The sequence below is a fragment of the Phocoena sinus genome, chromosome 5, assembly GCF_008692025.1.
Source record: "Phocoena sinus isolate mPhoSin1 chromosome 5, mPhoSin1.pri, whole genome shotgun sequence".
Classification (NCBI taxonomy): domain Eukaryota; kingdom Metazoa; phylum Chordata; class Mammalia; order Artiodactyla; family Phocoenidae; genus Phocoena; species Phocoena sinus.
This window is the reverse complement of record NC_045767.1, coordinates 38,057,183-38,075,818: the sequence shown is the minus strand read 5'-3', so window position 1 is coordinate 38,075,818 and position 18,636 is coordinate 38,057,183. Positions and strand designations below refer to the sequence as shown.

Genomic DNA, 18,636 nt, shown 5'->3' with positions numbered 1-18,636 from the left:
CACCATTGTGGCCTCTCCCGCTGCAGAGCACAGGCTCCGGACGCGCAGGCCCAGCAGCCATGGCTCACGGGCCCAGCCGCCCCGCGGCATGTGGGATCCTCCCGGACTGGGGCATGAACCCGCGCCCCCTGCATCGGCAGGCGGACGCTCAACCACTGAGCCACCGGGGAAGCCCCCAAGTTATTTTCTGACCTGTCACATTTAAAAATATTTTCACTACCACAAATTTAGAACTTGGGACAAGAATATATTTTATTTTCTCATATAAGTTCTACCAAAAATATATTTTTTTCTTAACTTAAAAATACAGCTTTGGAAAGCAAAATTTGAGCTGTTATAATCATTATATGTTTTACAAACAGTTGTGAAAAGAGAAGATCAACGGAATGGATTCGATTTTTAAATATAAAAATGTTCATTTTAAAAGCTTGACCTTGTCCTTTAATAACTTCAAGGTGGGGTTCTTGCTGATTTTCTTGTTAAAGATGACCAGGAGTTCCTCTTCAGATTTGTGATGTTCATTTGTCACTGCATAATACTGAGCTAAAACCTTCACAAAGGAAAACAACTGTCAAATGGGTGTATTTGTCCTGAAAATTGACCTACCATGTTCTTTCTCTGACCCACAATAAGGCCGACAGTGACAAATGAAAGAACCCAGGTACTGGTTACACAGGGTGTCCTGCTCGTGACAATTCATGTAGCTGCACACGTGTGAGCACTTGGCTGCATGTTTCAGACACTGATAAAAAGTTACAATGAGAAAAAAACATTGTTCTGCAATAATCAAAAGACAGCAACGTATCTAGAGCAGTAATTTTCATATTTAATGTAGGCTCTGCTCTGGCTGAGGAAGCGTGGATGGGGTCTGGCTCTATCCCTTCCCCACAAGCCCCGAGGGGCTAAAAGGAGCAACTTGAAAGTCACTGAGACACACACATACACACTACAGTATTTCAGATTTAGAAAAACAGAACAAAACTGTGTATTTTAAAATAAAGAACTGATTCTCCCCAGCTTATATATACCTGGTTCATACTTCATACCTTTTTCCTTAGCTTTTTGATTGTTATTTCGTTGTCTGGGGCCTGTTTCAGAACAGCTTTAATAGTTCCCTTCCAGTTGAATTTACCTACAATATAGAGAATTATATGTAAAACACTGTATTTTGTTGTACTACCAAAAGGGTTAAGAAACCATTTCTGCACCATCTATTTGCTGCTACCCAGGAATGAAGAAGCCCAGAAAGGACAGGATGCCACAGTACCGTGCTGCAGATACCTGACCTGTCCAATCACAGTGGCCGAGAAGCGCTGACTACCATCCACAGAACTCATTCTTAGAGTGAGCAGGTTAACTAAGTACCATTAAGTACCACCGTCCTATAAATTCCTATAAAAAGATAGGGCTTGTATCTAATGAACTTAAGATTTACTAAGGATCCACTAAGATCAAGGGGCTTTCTAAGCACAGTAGGCAAGGCAAAGATGAGCAAAAGGAGCTGAACCTTGAACCAGAGAGGACAGAGGACAGCCACAAATAATTACTGTCAGCAGGTTAGGACTCATCTCGGGAACCTCTGCTTCTGGGGAGATGAAGACATGTAGGCTGAAGATACATAATGCTAATGAAAGAAATCAAAGATTTAAATACACGGAAAGACATGCTATGTTCATGGCGTAGAAGACTCAACGCAGTAAAGTGATCAATTCTCCCCAGATTGATATAAAGCAATTCCTATATAAATCACAGCAAGATTCTTTGCAGACATAGGCAAGATTATTCTAAATCTTCTAATTTTGAAAAAGAATAAAGTGAGAGGAATAAGCCTACCCAATTTCAAAACTTTGGCTATAACTACTCTAGTCAAGAATGTGTGGTGGAGGGACGGATACACAAACCAATGAAACAGAACCCAGAACAGAACTACACAAATATGCAAAAGCAATTCACTGAGGGAAAAGACAGCCTTTTCAACAAATGGTGTGGACCAACTGGACACTGATGAGCAAAGAAATGAACATTGAAGCAAGTCTCATACCTCATAAAAATTAACTCAAAATGGATCATGGACTTGGGTGTAAAAATCTAAAACTGTAAGACATTTCGGAAAAAAACAGAAAAGAAGTCTTTGGGATTTAGGGCTGGCAAAGAGAGTTCTTAGATGACATCAAAAGTTATCATCTCTTAAAGGAAAAACTGACAAATGAGGCTTCATCAAAATCAAAAACTTCTGCTCTACAAAAAGATACTGTTAAGAGGATAAAAGGACAAGCTACAGACTGAACTAAAACTTGCAAACCACGTATCTCACAAAGGACTAGTATTTAGAATATATAAAGAACTCTCAAATCTCAACAGTTAAAAAAAAAAATCAAACAATCCAATTAGAAAATGGGCAAAGAATGAGAACAGACAATTTAATGAAGAGATAGACAAACGGGAAATAAGTACATGAAAAGATATTCAACGTCATTAGGGATATACAAATTAAAACCACTGTGAGCTATTACTACATACCCATTGAAATGGCTGAAATAAAAAACAGTAACACCAAATGCTGGCCAGGGTGTGGGGAAACTGGACCCCTCACACATTGCTGGAGGGAATATTAAACGGTACAGCCACTCTGAGAAAGTTGGCAGTTTAAAAAACTAAACATGCAACTACCGTACGAGACAGCCATTGCACTCCTGAGCATTTGTTCCAGAAAACATGACGCATGTCCACAGGAAAACCTGTACATGCACTTTATTCATAATAACCCTGAACTGGAAATAACCTAGATGTCTGTCAACAGATGAATGGATAACCAAATTGTGGTACATTCACACCAGGCCACTGCTCACAATGAAGAGGAATGGATTATTGAGATGTGCAGCAACCTGGATGAATCTCCTGAGAACAATGCTGAGTGAAAAGAGCCAATCTCAAAAGGTTACAGACTAAATGATGCCATTTATGTCACATTCTGAAATTATAAAATTATAGAAATGGAGAGGTAAACGGAGGTAAACGGACATTGTTGACCTCTGGGGTAAAGGAGGGGGTGGGGCGAGAGGAAAGTGGGCGTGGCTATAACAGGGCAGCAGGAGGGTCCCCGTAGGGACGGGAATATTTGTCTCTTGACTGTATGAGGTCAACGGCCCAGTGGCGTTCTGTCCTACAGTTGGTATCAGCCTAGGAGGAAATGGGGTAAAGGCTACAGAAGGACCCGTAAGTCTGTATTATTTCTTACAACTGCACGTGAATCTACAATTATCTCAAAACTGAAAATTTAACTTAAAAAAAAAAAGAGAAGCTTCACATAATCAAAGTTACAAGCTAAGAAATCTAACCCAACTCGGGCAGTTACTGAAGTTCTGTGAATAAAGTCTTGATTCCCATCACGTCCTCGGGCCTGTTCTTGACTGGCAGGACCCTAGGGAGTGCTCTAGGCCTGAGCAGTGGGAACAGCTCTGCGGAGGGGGCAGCGCTTAAGCGGAACCTTGGAGCTGACAAGTGCGCACTCTGGCTGAGGGACGGGGTGGCCGTGGGGCTCCGAGCGCGGGGACAGCAGGGACAGACCCAGAGACGGGAGGAGGAACAGCCAAGCCCGGCTGGACTTCAGGGTACTTCTAGGAGAGGATGAGAGGCAGGGACAAGGAAGCAGGGAGAGCGAACAGGGCCTCAGAACCAGGGTTTATTTTAAGTTCCAAAGATAACACACGTTTCCAATCCAGACAGCTTTACATTCCATCCTCAAAGCTGGACAGACCCTGTACGACTGACTCACACAGCTCTCGCTCATTACTTAGCAGTTACACCCTGGAGAATGGATTTTGCTTCAAGTTCTTCCACATGCCTCCGGAAAACATTCCACGTGCCTCCGGAGGGCAGGACCTTGGGACGGGCCCAGCTCTCCTCCTCCCCCAGCCTAAAGAGGGTAGAGCTTCCAAATGATGGTAGCCATACCTTTTGCAGGAGCCTCATGGTTTTCCGGTTCTCCGTCCTCAGAATGTCCGGGGAGCTTAATCTTTTTCTTCTTAGAATCTGCTTCAACTAAGTAATTAGAAAGATTTAAAAAAATATTTCGCATTTATACTAGCGGCTACCATTTAATGAGAGGCCTACATGGTCAGGCCCCTCACATCCATCACCCTGCTCATTCCCCAAGCACCCCAGCCCCGTGGGGTTTCTCCTCCAAGGCAGATGACAAAATGGGCAGTTGCAAGGTGATGGCACCTGCCCAGACTAAGTCCAGGACGGCCTGATCCCAAACCTTATGCTCTTTGCCTTACGTGGTTCAAAATGCAAGGTCTAACAGATTTTAGACATCCCAAACTCACAGCTTAAAGAGTATTTAACAGGGGCTTCCCTGGTGGCGCAGTGGTAGAGAGTCCGCCTGCCGATGCAGGGGACATGGGTTCGTGCCCCGGTCCGGGAAGATCCCACATGCCGCAGAGCGGCTGGGCCCGTGAGCCATGGCCGCTGAGCCTGTGCGTCCGGAGCCTGTGTTCCGCAACGGGAGAGGCCACAACAGTGAGAGGCCCGCGTACCGCAAAAAAAAAAAAGTATTTAACAAACCCTGGGGGGCTTCCCTGGTGGCAGAGCGATTAAGAATCCACCTGCCAAAGCAGGGGACACGGGTTCGAGCCCTGGTCCGGGAAGATCCCACATGCCGTGGAGCAACTATGCCCGTGCGCCACAACTACTGAGCCTGTGCTCTAGGACCTGTGAGCCACAACTGCTGAAGCCTGAGCACCTAGAGCCCGTGCTCCGCAACAAGAGAAGCCACCGCAATGAGAAGCTCGTGCACCACAACGAAGAGGGGCCCCCGCTCGCCCCAACTAGAGAAAGCCGGCACGCAGCAACGAAGACCCAACGCAGCCAAAGATAAACAAAAATAAATAAATAAATTTATAAAAAAAACAAAAAGCACAACAAAACAAAAAACAAACCCTGGAGCATAAGCTAGCCACAAACCTTCTGAATGCTTCTGCTTTCTTTTCCCTAGACTGGTTTTTGTCTCCCCTTCCCGCTCCACGCCTCCATCCACCGCCCCGTCCTGGGTGCACTCAGCCTTGCTCCTCTTCCTCTGGCTCTTATTCCCTGCAGAACCGGCGGCCTCGAAGACGGCCTCCCCTGCAGCCTTCTGCTCGGCCTCCTGTCCTGCTTTGCTCTTCTTAGGCTTCTGACTCTTTGAATTCTCTTGGTGGTTTTCTAATTTTAGTTCTTTCTTTTCCTTTTTTCTCTTCTTCTGCCGTCCTTCCTTCCTTTCTCTCTTACTCTTCTTCATCTCTGCTGGCTCTTCCACGCTGTCATTTGCTTTGGAGGACGCGACCTTGGCGTTGTTCTCTGCACATGGTTTGGTCGCTTGCTCCAGCGGCTGCTGATCTTGCCCCTTACTGACTGGTTCCTTATTGTTAAGCGAAACCAAGAAACACATAAATACTCATTCCAGACACATATCATCTCATGTATCTACTGAATAAATTCTCCTAAGGAAATTTTTATTACTTACCATTTTACAACTGTGACTCCCACCAAAATAGTTAACGTGGCAGTAAGTATACAAAAATGGAAAAAACTACCCACAGCCCACATTCCTCTCTGCACTTAACATTTTCATTCCACTGGAAAAGTGAAGAATCCGTATGCCACGTAAAAGCCAGACCTTTAATTCTGGCTCGCTCTTTGCCTTTCAGGTAGAAGATGAGCATGTAGGTGTGGCAGAAACCACCAGATTTATGCATCTGCAGACCTGGGTTCAAGTTCCAGCTCTGTTCATTACTAGCCAGGTAACTCAGGGCAAGTTACTTACCTGCTCCAAACCTATTTCCTCATCTGTGAAAAGACAGTTAGTGATATCTACCTGATACAGTTCATGTACGAATAAAATGAGAAAAGCGATGCTCAATAAAGCAGCCAGATGTACGGGAAGAGTTTTGTAAACTACTGGGTACTAGACAGAGGTGCTGTTATCATCATCAGTGTTTAGATTGATGGTTACCCTTAGCGGACAGTCAGGGACACCTGGACAGGTATAAAGTGGAGAGTAAGGAACCATGGAAATGTGAGCTGGAATAAGATAAACTTCCCATTTACTACACCACCTTATTCAAACCAGCACACAGATTGTTTTAAAAAATGACTTCAGCAAAGCCAGCCCCATTGCCTGCTGTCGTCTGACTATAAATATGCTGCAGTCTCTAGACCTGCCCTTTCTCAAGAAAGGATGTGGAGCAATTCACTGAACTGCTCGGGGAGCCCTGATGCATCTGGAGGGACAGGGGCTGGCGGCTCCTGGGCTGCTGCAGGTGTGGTGGACAGTCCGAGGCCAGGGCCCACGTTCCATCTCTGTTAGTTAACGGCCAGGTGACTGGCACAAGTCACCGCAGTCCTCCTCCCTTGAGAGGCGAGGCCACAAGGGGGGAATGCTGCCCCCAACCTGGACCAAATGAAGGACTGGCTTTCACTGACAAACAAGAACTCTACTGAGCTCCCGCCTCGGGCAACCCTTAATGCCCAGCCCCCGGCTCAAAGAGTAGCATTTAGGATATTAATAGTAAAGATTAAATAGTTGGAGTTTTCTCAGCAGCAGTTCGGAGAAGTCAAGTCGTCCGTGTACATGAGGGCGAGGCAGGGGATGAGTTCAGAAAGGATCTCAGGAGGAAGAGGGACACCCTGTCCTACAAGCTCCTTCCTAGGGTACAGTGTGTAGTGAGCGTGATCACAACAGGGTCTGAGCGCCGCAGCCCTGAGACCGACCCGTTCAGCTAAGTCTCTAGCTGCTGCCTCGCCTCCACTTCCAAACCAATCCCCCAGCTGCTGCAAGAAGGCGGAGAGAGGGAGGGGAGAGAGCGAGGAAAGGAAGGAGGGAGGGAGACACACATTCACCCGCCCAGCAGCTACTCAATAAATGATGAGTGAACAAATTCACTCCCCATCTACTTCCTATTTCATTCCAGGCTCTCCTCCAACGTGGTCCCCTCAGGGACGACTTCACTGACTCTCTCCTGACAGAGCACCCTCCTTTACTCTCTGCTCCGTCTCCTGCCTCCCATTGCTTCCTGGCCCGTATCACCACCTGACACCATAGCATCAACCCTTATACGCAGCTGTCTGTCTGTCTCCCCCACTAGAATACAGCTCTGGAGGGCAGGACTTGGGCCTGAGGATGGCTGCGTCCACAGTGACCAGGTGCGATGCACACCAGGGTACAGAGGGTGTTGCAGCTGAGGAGAATATATAAAGTCTCCAGCCCAACACCTCCGGGGCCTCTGAACTGTTTGCACCACAGTCTCTAGGCACGTGCTGGGACATTTACTGCACAAAGGCAATGCAATAACAAGCCTCGTTTTACAGAGCTCAGAGTTTACCACGAGCTGCTTACTGGTTATTTTATTTAAGTCTTAGTATGTTCACAGCTTTAAAAAGGAAAGTGGAAAACCCTTTTTTTTTGAACTCTGGAGTTAAACTAAGTAATTTTAAACTTTTGATTCTTAGTTAAAATGTAAATAACCTTTAAAAAGCAGGTGTCACATAACTGCCAATTAAATGATTGGTTGTAAGGTTTCAAAGGCCTAGTTTGTATGTTTGGAGACAAATGCTAGATATACTGCCAAGAGAAAGTTTCATTTTTATCCCAATTTGTGGCCAAAACTATTCTCTCTACATAAAAAAGCAAATCAATTGCTGACAAGGTGACTAGAATAAAAGACCAGTCAGACCCCACTGTTTTTTTTTGAAACACTAACAATATGTCTCCAGATGGGACTTATGCTCCAAGTAGGAGCTAAGTGCAACTGAATTAATGAGAAAAATGTTTAACAATATAACCAAGAATGTGCCTACAAGATATCAAAGTAAGACTCTCTGCATGTGTATTCCACGTCTGGGGCCTCTCTGATCAAACCATTTTGACTGAAGGTGGTTGACTCATTTACTCCAATGACTTCTCCGTCCAGCAGAAGGAAGGAGACCAGCACTTACCAAGTGCCCCCTACCTGCTGGGCATGAGCTGGGATGCCTGTATACCCTCATTTGCCTTCCGTGACCCCTCACCCCACACCTAAAAGAACACCTAGTCACCCTCTCTGTCCTCACCCTGTTTATTTTTCTTGGTGGCACTATCACACCTGAGATATTTTCTATTTTTTGTTTGGGGCCTGACACATATCAGGTACCCAGTAAGTACTGAGTATAAACACCCACTTTTATTTAAGATAAGGAAACTTAGGCTCAGAGAGGTTAAATAACATGCTCAAGATCAAATGCTTGGCAAACAGCATAGCAGGGATTCAAACCAGGTCTGTCAGAAACCCGAAGGTCCTGTTCTTTCTAACACTTCCCGCTGCCTGATTTCTAAGCGGATCAATTCATGTTAGCTGGTACCATTATCAAATATTGGGATTAAATACCTTTCTCTGCCCAATAAGGAAATCTTCTCTGCAGTGCACTGTTTATTCCTTCCCATTAATGAAGGCACAGAGAGGCTCTCTGAAAAAGAAGGCTGTCTTGACCTCCAAAAATAAGACAGTCCCATTTCATTATTACCAATCATTTTTGCCACACTGCAAGTCTAGAATGAGATCTGACTTACACTGCTGGAAGCTTCAGAAAAGATATTCCACACCTGCTCCAGGATGGATTCATTATGAACTTTTAAACTGTTCTTCATCCAATTCTGTATGAAAAAAAAAAAGAAAAAACCCCACTTATCCCATATTTTGACAGGTATACATAAGCTGTCACCAATAGGCCCATATCCCTTCCATTCAAGGAAGTCATATCAAATACATACCTGAAATTTCACCCTTTTCCTGGGAACGTTGTCAAAACCACTAATTTGCCCTAAAAGTTCCCTCACTTTGGGGCCGACATTGGGTCTTTTTATTAATTCATTAATTTTCTACAAAAAACGAAGATAAAACAAAAACAATAAATAATTGACAGATGAGTTTCACGAAAGTCAAACTAGCGGGTTCACACGTCACGTACAGATTTTGTATTAGTGTCTATGTTTACAAATTCAACATAGTACTGAAAGTCCAGAGCAATTAGGCAAGAAATAAAAAGCATCCACACTGGAAAGGAAGAAGTAAAATAATCTGTTCGCAGATAACACAGTCTTATACGGTGCAAACCCAAAAGATTCCACAAAAAGAATCTTCAGGGCCAATTAACAAGTTCAGCAGTCACAGGATACAAAATCAACACTCAGAAATCAAGTTGCATTTATATACACTAACAGTAAACAAATCGAAAAAGAAATTAAGAAAACAATTCCATTTATAATACCATCAAAACGAATAGAATGCTTAGGAACAAACTAAACCAACCAAGGGGGTGAAAGACATATACTGAAAACTACAAAACACTGCTGAGAGAAATTAAAGATACAAATAAATGGAAAGATATCCCATGTCCATGAATTGAAGACAATATTATTAAGATGTCAGTACTACCCAAAGAGAGCTACAGATTCAAATGTAATCCCTACCAAAAAATGGAAAAGTTCTGGAGATAGATGGTGGTGATGGCTGTACAACACTGTGAGTGTACTTAGTTGTATATACTTTAAAATGGTAAACTATATGTCATGTATAATCTATCACAATTCTTAAAAACTGAAAGAAAAACATATAAACAAACCAAAAGTGATCAAAAGAATAAGACAGTGGATAATCTAGGCACTAGGGAATAAATTTAAGATCAAGACAACAATATTAAAATCGAACAAACAAACATGACATAGCAAGAACAAGAGATGAAAAATAAATAAGTGATCTATAGAAAGGGCTTATGGCAATCACAGTGAAGGCAGAGGAAAAAGGTAATTATTAAAGTTAGGGAGATGGCAATCCATAAGAAAGGTGGTCACTTATGAGCCAACAAATAAAGACAAATAATGCAGCCAAACAAATATAGTGCAGGAAAGGGTCCCTGCATTAGGGAAGAACTGCAGCTATATATAAACAGACCAGAAAAAAACTGATACAGGATACAAAGAGGATAAGGCACCCAGGCAGAAAAACGAATCAAGAAAGCATGAACAAGGAAGAAGTCAGGCTAGCTCAGCACTGGCCAGAGCCACGTGCTGAACCAGAGGAGAAGTGTACCAGTGACGGAGTTTGGAGGAAGACACTGAGATCCATGCCAAATAGGGTATTTCCCCCTGACCCACTATCCACTCTCCGTGTGTAAGCACAGAGACAACGGGAAGGATGCTCGGTGAACATTAACACTGATGGGATTCCAAAATTCAATCTTTAAAAATGGAGAATTTAAGGATTTAAGGAAAAGAATAAATACCCAAATCCATGTCTGTTGGACAGGTCGCAGCAGGACCCGTGCACTCTCCCAGCAGACCACATTCGGTCTCAGGTGTCTGCTGACGATGCCAGCTAGGGAGCTACAGAGGACTCAGATGGGGAGCGGACTGGTGCACCAGGACAGAATCCGGAACAAAGTCCTTGGATCTCTAATACAGTGGCACGGCTGCTGAAGCCTGACAGTTTAGAACAAGGGTGGGCAAACCTTTTCTGAAAAGATTTGAGGCTTTGCAGACCATTCAGTGTCTGTCCTAACTACTCAGTGCAGTCCTTGGAGCACTGAAGCAACCACAGACAATGTGTAAACAAATGGGTATGGCTGGGTGCCAATAAAACTTCACAAAGAGGTGGTGGGCTGGATCTGACCTGTGGGCTGTACTTTCCTGACCTCTGCGCTAGAGGATTTCATTCAAGATGTGATGTCAACAGTCACAGAACTCACACACCAGGTACCTCCAGCTCAGGGGCCTAGGAATGTCATCTGGTACTCAGGGAGAGCAGACATAGGGCCCCAAAGTATGGCTGATGGCCGCCAGCCCAAATATCTCAGTTAAGACAAGGGGTCTCACTAGCTTCTCAATTCGCACTGGCAGACTCTGTTAGTCCTTCGTGAACCGATTTTCCCTCCCAGGAGTTTTCTAACTCAGTAAGCGAGTCAATATCAGAAAATCCACATTTAAACTCTGTCATCAAAGAGAGTAACTATTTATTTGATTTCCAGGAAAATACAGAGTTTCCACACAGAGGACATTTGTCTTTTCATTCTCCTACCTTCCTTTCTGAATCTTTCCTCCTGCTACTCTTCTGTAAATGGTGAATAACATACTGGAAGTTATACCTCAGTAAACTAGGGATTTCGTTGCTTTTGCCACTTTTTTAATGTATGCTTTCATTTTATTTTAGAAGTAGAAAATTCCTCCCATTTATGAAGATGTCTCTGTTTTGCCTGACTCTGATGACAGACGCCACAGCTTAACATAGTCTGAGTTATAAAAGTTGCATCATCACTAGATGCAGATACAGATTAGAAAGTTTCCGTTCGGTTTCGTAGCCAAGGGAAAGTCAGTGAGAATTTGGAAATATTTTTGCAAGAGATCTGCAAAACGTGTAGATTAAAGACAAAATACACTGCAGTTGCACTGAAAGGAGAAATAAAGAGCTCTATCCTAAGATGTGATGTTTCTGGGTCTTGCCTGCACGGATGATAACATTTATTCTTGGTTTCTTAGGTGTCCCAAGAAAGTAGAAGATGTCAGATGAAGCTTTTTGATGAATTAGATCTTACAGGGCTTCCCTGGTGGCGCAGTAGTTAAGAATCCGCCTGCCAATGCAGAGGACACGGGTTTGAGCCCTGGTCCAGGAAGATCCCACATGCCGCAGAGCAACTAAGCCCATGCGCCACAACTACTGGGCCCGCGCACCTAGAGCCCATGCTCCGCAACAAGAGAAGCCACCGCAATGAGAAGTCTGCACACCACAATGAAGAGTAGCCCCCGTTCTCCGCAACTAGAAGAAGCCCGCGTGCAGCAACAAAGACCCAATGCAGCCAAAAATAAATAAAAATAAAAACAAATTAAAAAAAAAACAAACAGTTGAAGTCTTTAAAAAAAAAGAGATACAGTCCAAGTAAAATAATAATAATAATAAAAAAAGAAAGACCTTACCTGAATCCATGCCTGCTGTTTAACATCACCTTTGTGGGTTTTACCTTCATACCCTTTGCCACCATACTTCTGATCTTCGCTTATGCATTTCACATGGTTTTTATAGTCGTCACCCCTTAAAGTGAGAAAGTTCCACCGTTAGATTGATTCTCAAATTGGAGTCTCTGTGTAAAGCTAGCACGCTGCCCCAGCCTTCTGCCGTCCACACTTACAACCACATCTGTGCTCTGCACAGCCATCCCACCTCTTTCACTTACTATACTGGTAACCTCCTGGTCACATCACATTTTCCTTCTTCCCAACTGTTCAAAACCCAGCACCAAACTTTCCACCCAAATGTCTTAAAATCAAATTGATAGGCAGCATTTTTTTTTTAGTCATATGTGAATATATACTAAATAAAAAAGGAAAGAATTCTCTACAACAGGGTGGCTTTATCTTAAATTACAAAACCTGTAGGACTTCCTGGTAATATAGTAGGCAATCAATAATCAGTTGTAGACTAAGTTAAAAGGTGGTGTAAAATGGTGGTAACAGGTCACAAAAAAGATCTAGGAGTCTTGGAAAAAAAGGAAACTTGATTCTCTCAAACGATCTTTCTAAAGCTCTATGGGGTCCTCAGGGAAACGTGGGAGCAAGGTTGAGGGCAAAGTCCCCTAAGGAGAAACCACCCAATTTTCACCTGTTCTATATATCTCTCCTCCTAGGATTAGGTATGAAAGAAGACTTTAGCAGTTTCCAAACTTTTTTTTTTCTTTTTTTAAATATCACTGCTTTAGAAAGAAATTAAAAGGGACTGTCAGCAAATATTCCCCAAATGCCATAGAGGCCATTAGGACGGATGCACCAAAAATGACCTTTTTACCTGAACCCTCTGAAGCTGAAGGGAATCAGTATGAGGCTGAGGTTGGCCAACTACAAATGACCCTCCCGAAGAAACAGGGACGAGCAAGATCCATCCTGCACCCTCCCCTCAGTCCTCCCCTTTCCAGAGACCCTCTCAGTGGAAGCACCTGACACACGGGGGGCCAGGAGCTTCACTGCCACCATCACCACCGATTTTCTAGGGAGGGCCGAGCCTCTTCTCCCAGATAGCTCCTCCATTGTGAATTAATAAATTCATTTGCCGGTCTATAAATCCATTTCTTCACTGTGATCAGCACACCACACCCCTGAAACCCTACTCCACGTGGTCACCTCTCTGGGTCTGGTAACAGTGCCAAGGACACAACAGCAAGTGTCACAGACTGATCAGATTATGACCGAACCCATAATTCCCTTTCCCTGAGTCTTCCCTTTAAATCATCCTTAAAAGGCAAATGGTCTTGTAAGGCACTTTTAATTTTTTTTCTTAATTTCTTTTCTCAAATTTGCCTCTTGCTTATTCTTTTTTTTTTTTACTGCTTTGTGGGACCAGGGGCTCCATAATTGGTCTGGACCTTTACTATGGATCTACCTGAATTCTGTGGAACTTACCAGAAGTCTTTACCACAGTCAATGCAGGAAAGACATTCACAGTTTCTGCAAAGAGCCACATGCTTTTCTACTTGTATTTTCTTCACTGATTCACCACATGCATTGCATGTAAAAAATACCATTTTTAGCTAAATGATTAAATATTTTTTTTATCCAAGACAGGTTTTAAGTCTTATCCTAAAAAAAAAATCGAAAAGGAAAAAAGATAATTATCATTGTAGTCTGAAACTTCTTTTCCAAATATACGATTCAGACAGCTAGCTTTTCACATGAAAACAACAACACAACTGAATCAAAGTTGATTAGCAATCTGCATAAACCTCTACCACCACATAAGTAAAATTATAATCAACAATAATAATATGGCTAACTTTTGTTGAGTGCTTACCATGTGCTGGGCTCTATTCTAACAGCTTTAAGCTAATGAACTTATTTAATCCTCATTAAACCCTATGAGGTAAGGACTATTACTGTTCACAATTTACACGAGGTATTGGGACTCAGAGAGATTAAGCAATTTGCCCAAGGTCACACAGTAGCAGAACCAGGATTTAAGCTTCACAGGCTGTCTCTAGAGATGAAGAGTTTTGGGGGCGTTAAATGAAATATCCTACCTTTCCCAATAACTTCAAGTGCATACATGCGTTCTCTTTCTCTCTAATGCCTCTAGGTATGCGCTGCAAATTATTTCAAGTCCCCAAATACAATAAGAACACAGCAAAAGGGGAACTGAGGAAGGTTTAGAAAGTGGAGAAGAGGCCTAAAAAAATAAGCACAAAAAGCACTCCTATAGGCATAACTATGTACCCACCAGATGTTAAAAATGAGGATGTGCCTCTCGGTTTTAATGGACAGGAGTAGGTGTGGCTCCCTGTCAGATCAATAAGAAAGAAATGGGACCATACTCAGGTGTCCCAATGCTGGGTGCTGCATTACTGGAGGGTGTTCCCAAACCCAAGTGTCCCGAGCACTGCCCCATGATTAAGTGGGTCCACACCTACACATTACCATTTAAAAAGTTCACGGAGATACTATTGTGCTCAACAAAACCTAAAAGTGTGACAGAAGTCATAGTAACTTTCCAGGGTTATATAAGTTTTTATCACTAGATTCTAAGAGTGTTGTCATTTTACATTATAAATAAGTTTCACATTATAAATAAGTTTCACAGCAAAAATATTGAGAACAACTGTTTAACCCAGCACTTTCTTCCTCATGGTGAAGGTAAGGATCAAGTGAACTGATACAATTTGTTTCCGGATAAGACGTCATTCGAGAATCCTTCAGCACAAAAGAGTGACTCCTGGGTCGTGGAAAATTCTCATGTATGAAATCACTGTCTCTCCTCCACTCCCACGTTCTGAGTCACTGCTGGAGAGGACATACCTAAGCAAGGATCAGGGCTATTCGCATCCATTCAACCCTGAATGGAAATGTACATCCTGGCTGCAACTCCAGGGTTTACAGAGGCCCAGCTGATCTCTCTTGGGGGTCTCTTGCCCCGCAGAGCACTGCTGGATGTCAGTTTGCCTGATGTGCTACACACAAAACGCGGGTCCCTGACCCCAGGACCCCTTCCTCAGCTCACCATCAGGGTTACATGTGGTCAGCTACAGCCTAGCAGAGAATCCAGAGGAAAACAAACCTGACTGTTCTGGGATGTGCACCAACAAAGACCATCTTCTCACCTGATTATGGTAAAGACATGTGAAACAGTCACAAGTCCTGGGGGGCTGGCATCACTTGGACTGTGACTTATTCCCCCGAAGCCAGCATTCTGTACCCAGCAGAAGGATGATAGATTACTGGCAGGCAACAGAGCAGCCACCCTGCCTCACAAGGAGAACAAGGCCAGAACAAAAGCCCACACCACACTGTCAAATAAATAGTCTCTAGTGGCACTTTGGTCTAAGAATGAGAGTAAACCATTAATTAAGCACCAAGAAATGGACTGTCAAGGTAGAAGCAGCTGCGATGGGGCAAATTATCTGCTGGAAAATTTAGAAGTACTTTCATAAGGAGATTCAACAATGAAAAAAACACCCCCTCAAACTGAAGCTATGGACTGGAGCTTTCCAACCTTCATTTTTGAGGTCTATTCTGTATCTTAATCAAGGCGGAGAGGGGAGGGGAGGAGGCTTAGGCAAGCTTTGAGATCCAGTTGGGAGGTGCAGGCTGCAGTGGAAGGTCAGGAATTAAAGGCCTGAAGAGGACCGCTGGAGACAAAATTTATCAACTCAAAGAAGCCAGTGATGTTGACAAAAGAAGATGCTCGGAATATCTGTGTAAAACATGTTTTTACCTCTGGGGATTAACCATACACAGTGCAAACATCCGTTCAGGCGAGGATTAGAATTTGGTCACGTGTCCGTCAGAAAAATACCCCTCCAAACGTTTTCATTTGGTCTTTCGTGGCATACGTTTACATTTAGAAATCTGTTGCGACTCTTTAAAAGTTAGAATGGGTAGCTTGCACAGTAAGCCAGAACTCAGTCTCACAGTGCCTCTGGAATTTTAGAGCCATCACTGCGTTTTTAGAGTTGATGAGCAATGGGGGCAGTGTGGCCACCTGCTTGCTAAGGAGATAAGGTCTGTAAGGAGCTTACCCCTTTCTTTTATGCAGTAAACACTTGCCTGTGTGCCTGTTGGGGGAGAGGAGGGAGGGGCTGCAAAACAGCAAGCCCAAAACCACCCTAACTGCACAGCCTGCCTGGCAAGCCTGAGCGCAGGGCTAACAATTTCAGAAGTGCAAACGCCACAAACTTACAAGACACCCTGTGAAAATTCAGCTCCTCTAATTGAAGATAGCACTGCACTTCCTGAAACAAAAGACTCAACTCATTCAAACTTCACAAGACTAAATAAATGTGGAAGAAATTTAAATAATTAAACTTTCAAATGATGTTTTTGGTAAATCTGTAACATTTGTAGCTCAGAGGTTAGAAAAGCTAAAAACATGCTGCATTAAGACTTTTAGGACACCTGTCTACTGGGTTCAGGTGCCATATACGTCATGACCGTCCATTTAAAGGAAACCTAAGTCTTTAGCCTAAAGCCAGGCCACACTGGGCAAGGAGACCACCCTTGTCACAGCAGAGTATGATGGGTATTGGACAGTAGCGCTGAGTTGATGGGCAACAGACAGCATCAGCACGGGGCCGGGAACTTGTGAAGCAATCCAGGCACCTCAGTCTCCTCTTATCAAGACGGTAGCTGAGTTCCGTTGACCTGGGCCTGGAGTCAGGGCCAGAGGATCTGAGTTGGAGCCCGCATCTGCCAAGTGAAAACTAAATGACCTCGAGGTACCTAAACTTCGCAGATTCTGTTTATCTGTAAAATGGGCCTATTATCTATCATAGAGCACTGTGTGGAAAGTTAAATAAGATACCAAATGTCAGTGATGGATCCTTACCCAATGGTAGAATTTCTTGTGATCTATTAATCTACACATCAGTGACATGGCTCCCAGTCCCCTCCAAACACATGCTTCTTTAAATGCGACCCTCAGTCCATCCATCCATCTTCATAAATTCTCTCTAGTCTCCTATGGCTCCCCACCCCATGGGTGCCCACGCTACTGCCCTGTTCCCTGATGACATGAACTCAGGTTTGTTCTGGGATTGTATTTGGGGTGATTTTTTTACCTTCCTCCCTACACATTTTTGTATTGGTTATTAAAAAAAAAAAATAACCAACTATTCTTAAAACATTCCTTCGCATACACACACAGACCTAAACCCCATTGCCACCATCACACACCGAAACAGCCCACCTGAGGGGCCAAGCTGTCAACAGCCCCCAGTGAGCTCTGTGGCCTTGAGCACTCAACCCTCAGAACTTAAATTCTCCCATCTGTGAAAAAATGCATCTGGTCATCTAGGCCAGCCCTGAGCCCCTTGGGGGGTGGCGGGGAAGAGGGAGAATTCCAAGAAACGAAGGGTATGGTGAAAGGGAAGGACAGACAAGTACAAACTGTCCACCATCACACCTAAACCTCTGAATGTGGGGTGATGACGATCTGGATGTGCACTCAGGGAGGACCTCTCCCTTGCTCTGCAAAAACTCTAGGAGGCAGGTACACCCATCTCCACTGGACAGATGAGCCAGCTGAGGCTGTGAGAAGCTGAGCCGTGTCTCTCTGCCTCCCAGTTCCAGTCTCACAACCTCCCCACACACTACATCACCAGCACGGGTTTAAACACTGGTGAAATAACTATCTGTGCAAGTCCACCTGTCACGCACTATGCTAGGCACTGGTGGGGAAGGCTGGGGCCGCTCTTTGAATAAGTCCCAGATGGGCCCTCTGCAGGAAAGGCAGCCTTGCACACACTCACACCCTTCATGCCCCTAATCTCTCCTCAGAGGCAGGGGCTGCAGAAAATCCTGACATTTATTGAGCATCTACTATGTGCCAAGCCCTATCATAAGCGGTTAACACGTTTGGGCTCATGTAATCCTTACAAGAATTCTCTGAGTTAGATTCTATATTATTCCCTTTTGACAGACCAGGCACGAAGTGGTTCAGTAACCTGCAGCAGGTCACACGTACAGTTAGTGGCAAACCTGGATTCACACGCAGCTATTCTGGCCCTAAGTCCCGGGCTCTCAACCACTATGCCCTAAGGCCTCCTCCTTTGGGACCCAGCTCCCCAAGACTCAAAGAAGGCAAGCGCCTCGTCCCCAACATGCCTTGCAGCCCAGTCCAGCGGTGACCAACCATCCTGGCTGCAAACCCCTCTGTGGGTTCAAGGCACGGGGACCTTTCCATTTTAAAACCCGGAGGGATTGGTCATCCCAAGTCCGGAACTCCTTCCACTTCCCCAGAGTACGAAAGGGACCTGAATGCATTTCCTCCTTCCATGCGTATACGCCAAAGGAGAGACTCTCTAACGGTGGAAACGCAGGCATCGGCCACAGCGCGTCCCCCACCCCACTCTCTGAGCCCCAGCCTCCTAGGTCGGACCTCTGGGCCACCGCCCCTCACCTCTGAGCCAGCGCCCGCCAAAGGTTTCAACCGGCCGCGAGAGCACGTGGAATCGCCACCGCCCGCCCAGCGGAGCCGTCACCTCCCTCCAGAGATTACCCCAGCAAAAATCGCTTCAGCGCCTTCCCGCGCGCCTGCGCGCCGAGGCCACACCTCCTTGCGGAAGTGACGCAACCGGAAGCCGGAGGCGGGTCGT

The 18,636-nt window shown here is 44.6% G+C and overlaps 1 protein-coding gene across 1 annotated transcript; it reads right to left on the bottom strand.

The window, feature by feature from the left end:
- Nucleotides 1-218: 218 nt before the first annotated feature.
- LYAR (Ly1 antibody reactive) lies at nucleotides 219-18,607 on the bottom strand. Its single transcript, XM_032633531.1, has 9 exons — nucleotides 18,441-18,607; nucleotides 13,457-13,633; nucleotides 11,981-12,095; nucleotides 8,786-8,893; nucleotides 8,585-8,668; nucleotides 4,966-5,398; nucleotides 3,955-4,041; nucleotides 1,047-1,132; nucleotides 219-550 (listed from the first exon to the last, which is right to left on the bottom strand). Exons 2-9 carry the CDS (start codon nucleotides 13,576-13,578, stop codon nucleotides 416-418), a joined length of 1,170 nt encoding a protein of 389 aa, XP_032489422.1. The 5' UTR covers nucleotides 13,579-13,633; nucleotides 18,441-18,607; the 3' UTR covers nucleotides 219-415.
- Nucleotides 18,608-18,636: the final 29 nt, after the last annotated feature.

Coding starts and splice junctions, on each gene's coding strand:
- LYAR (XM_032633531.1), bottom strand. CDS start 13,578: ATGGTATTTTTTACATGCAATGCATGTGGTGAATCAGTGAAGAAAATA. Junction 8,894..11,980: donor AACAGCAGGCATGGATTCAG/GTAAGGTCTTTC, acceptor CGTTTTTTGTAG/AAAATTAATGAATTAATAAA. Junction 5,399..8,584: donor TTTCTGAAGCTTCCAGCAGT/GTAAGTCAGATC, acceptor CTTAACAATAAG/GAACCAGTCAGTAAGGGGCA.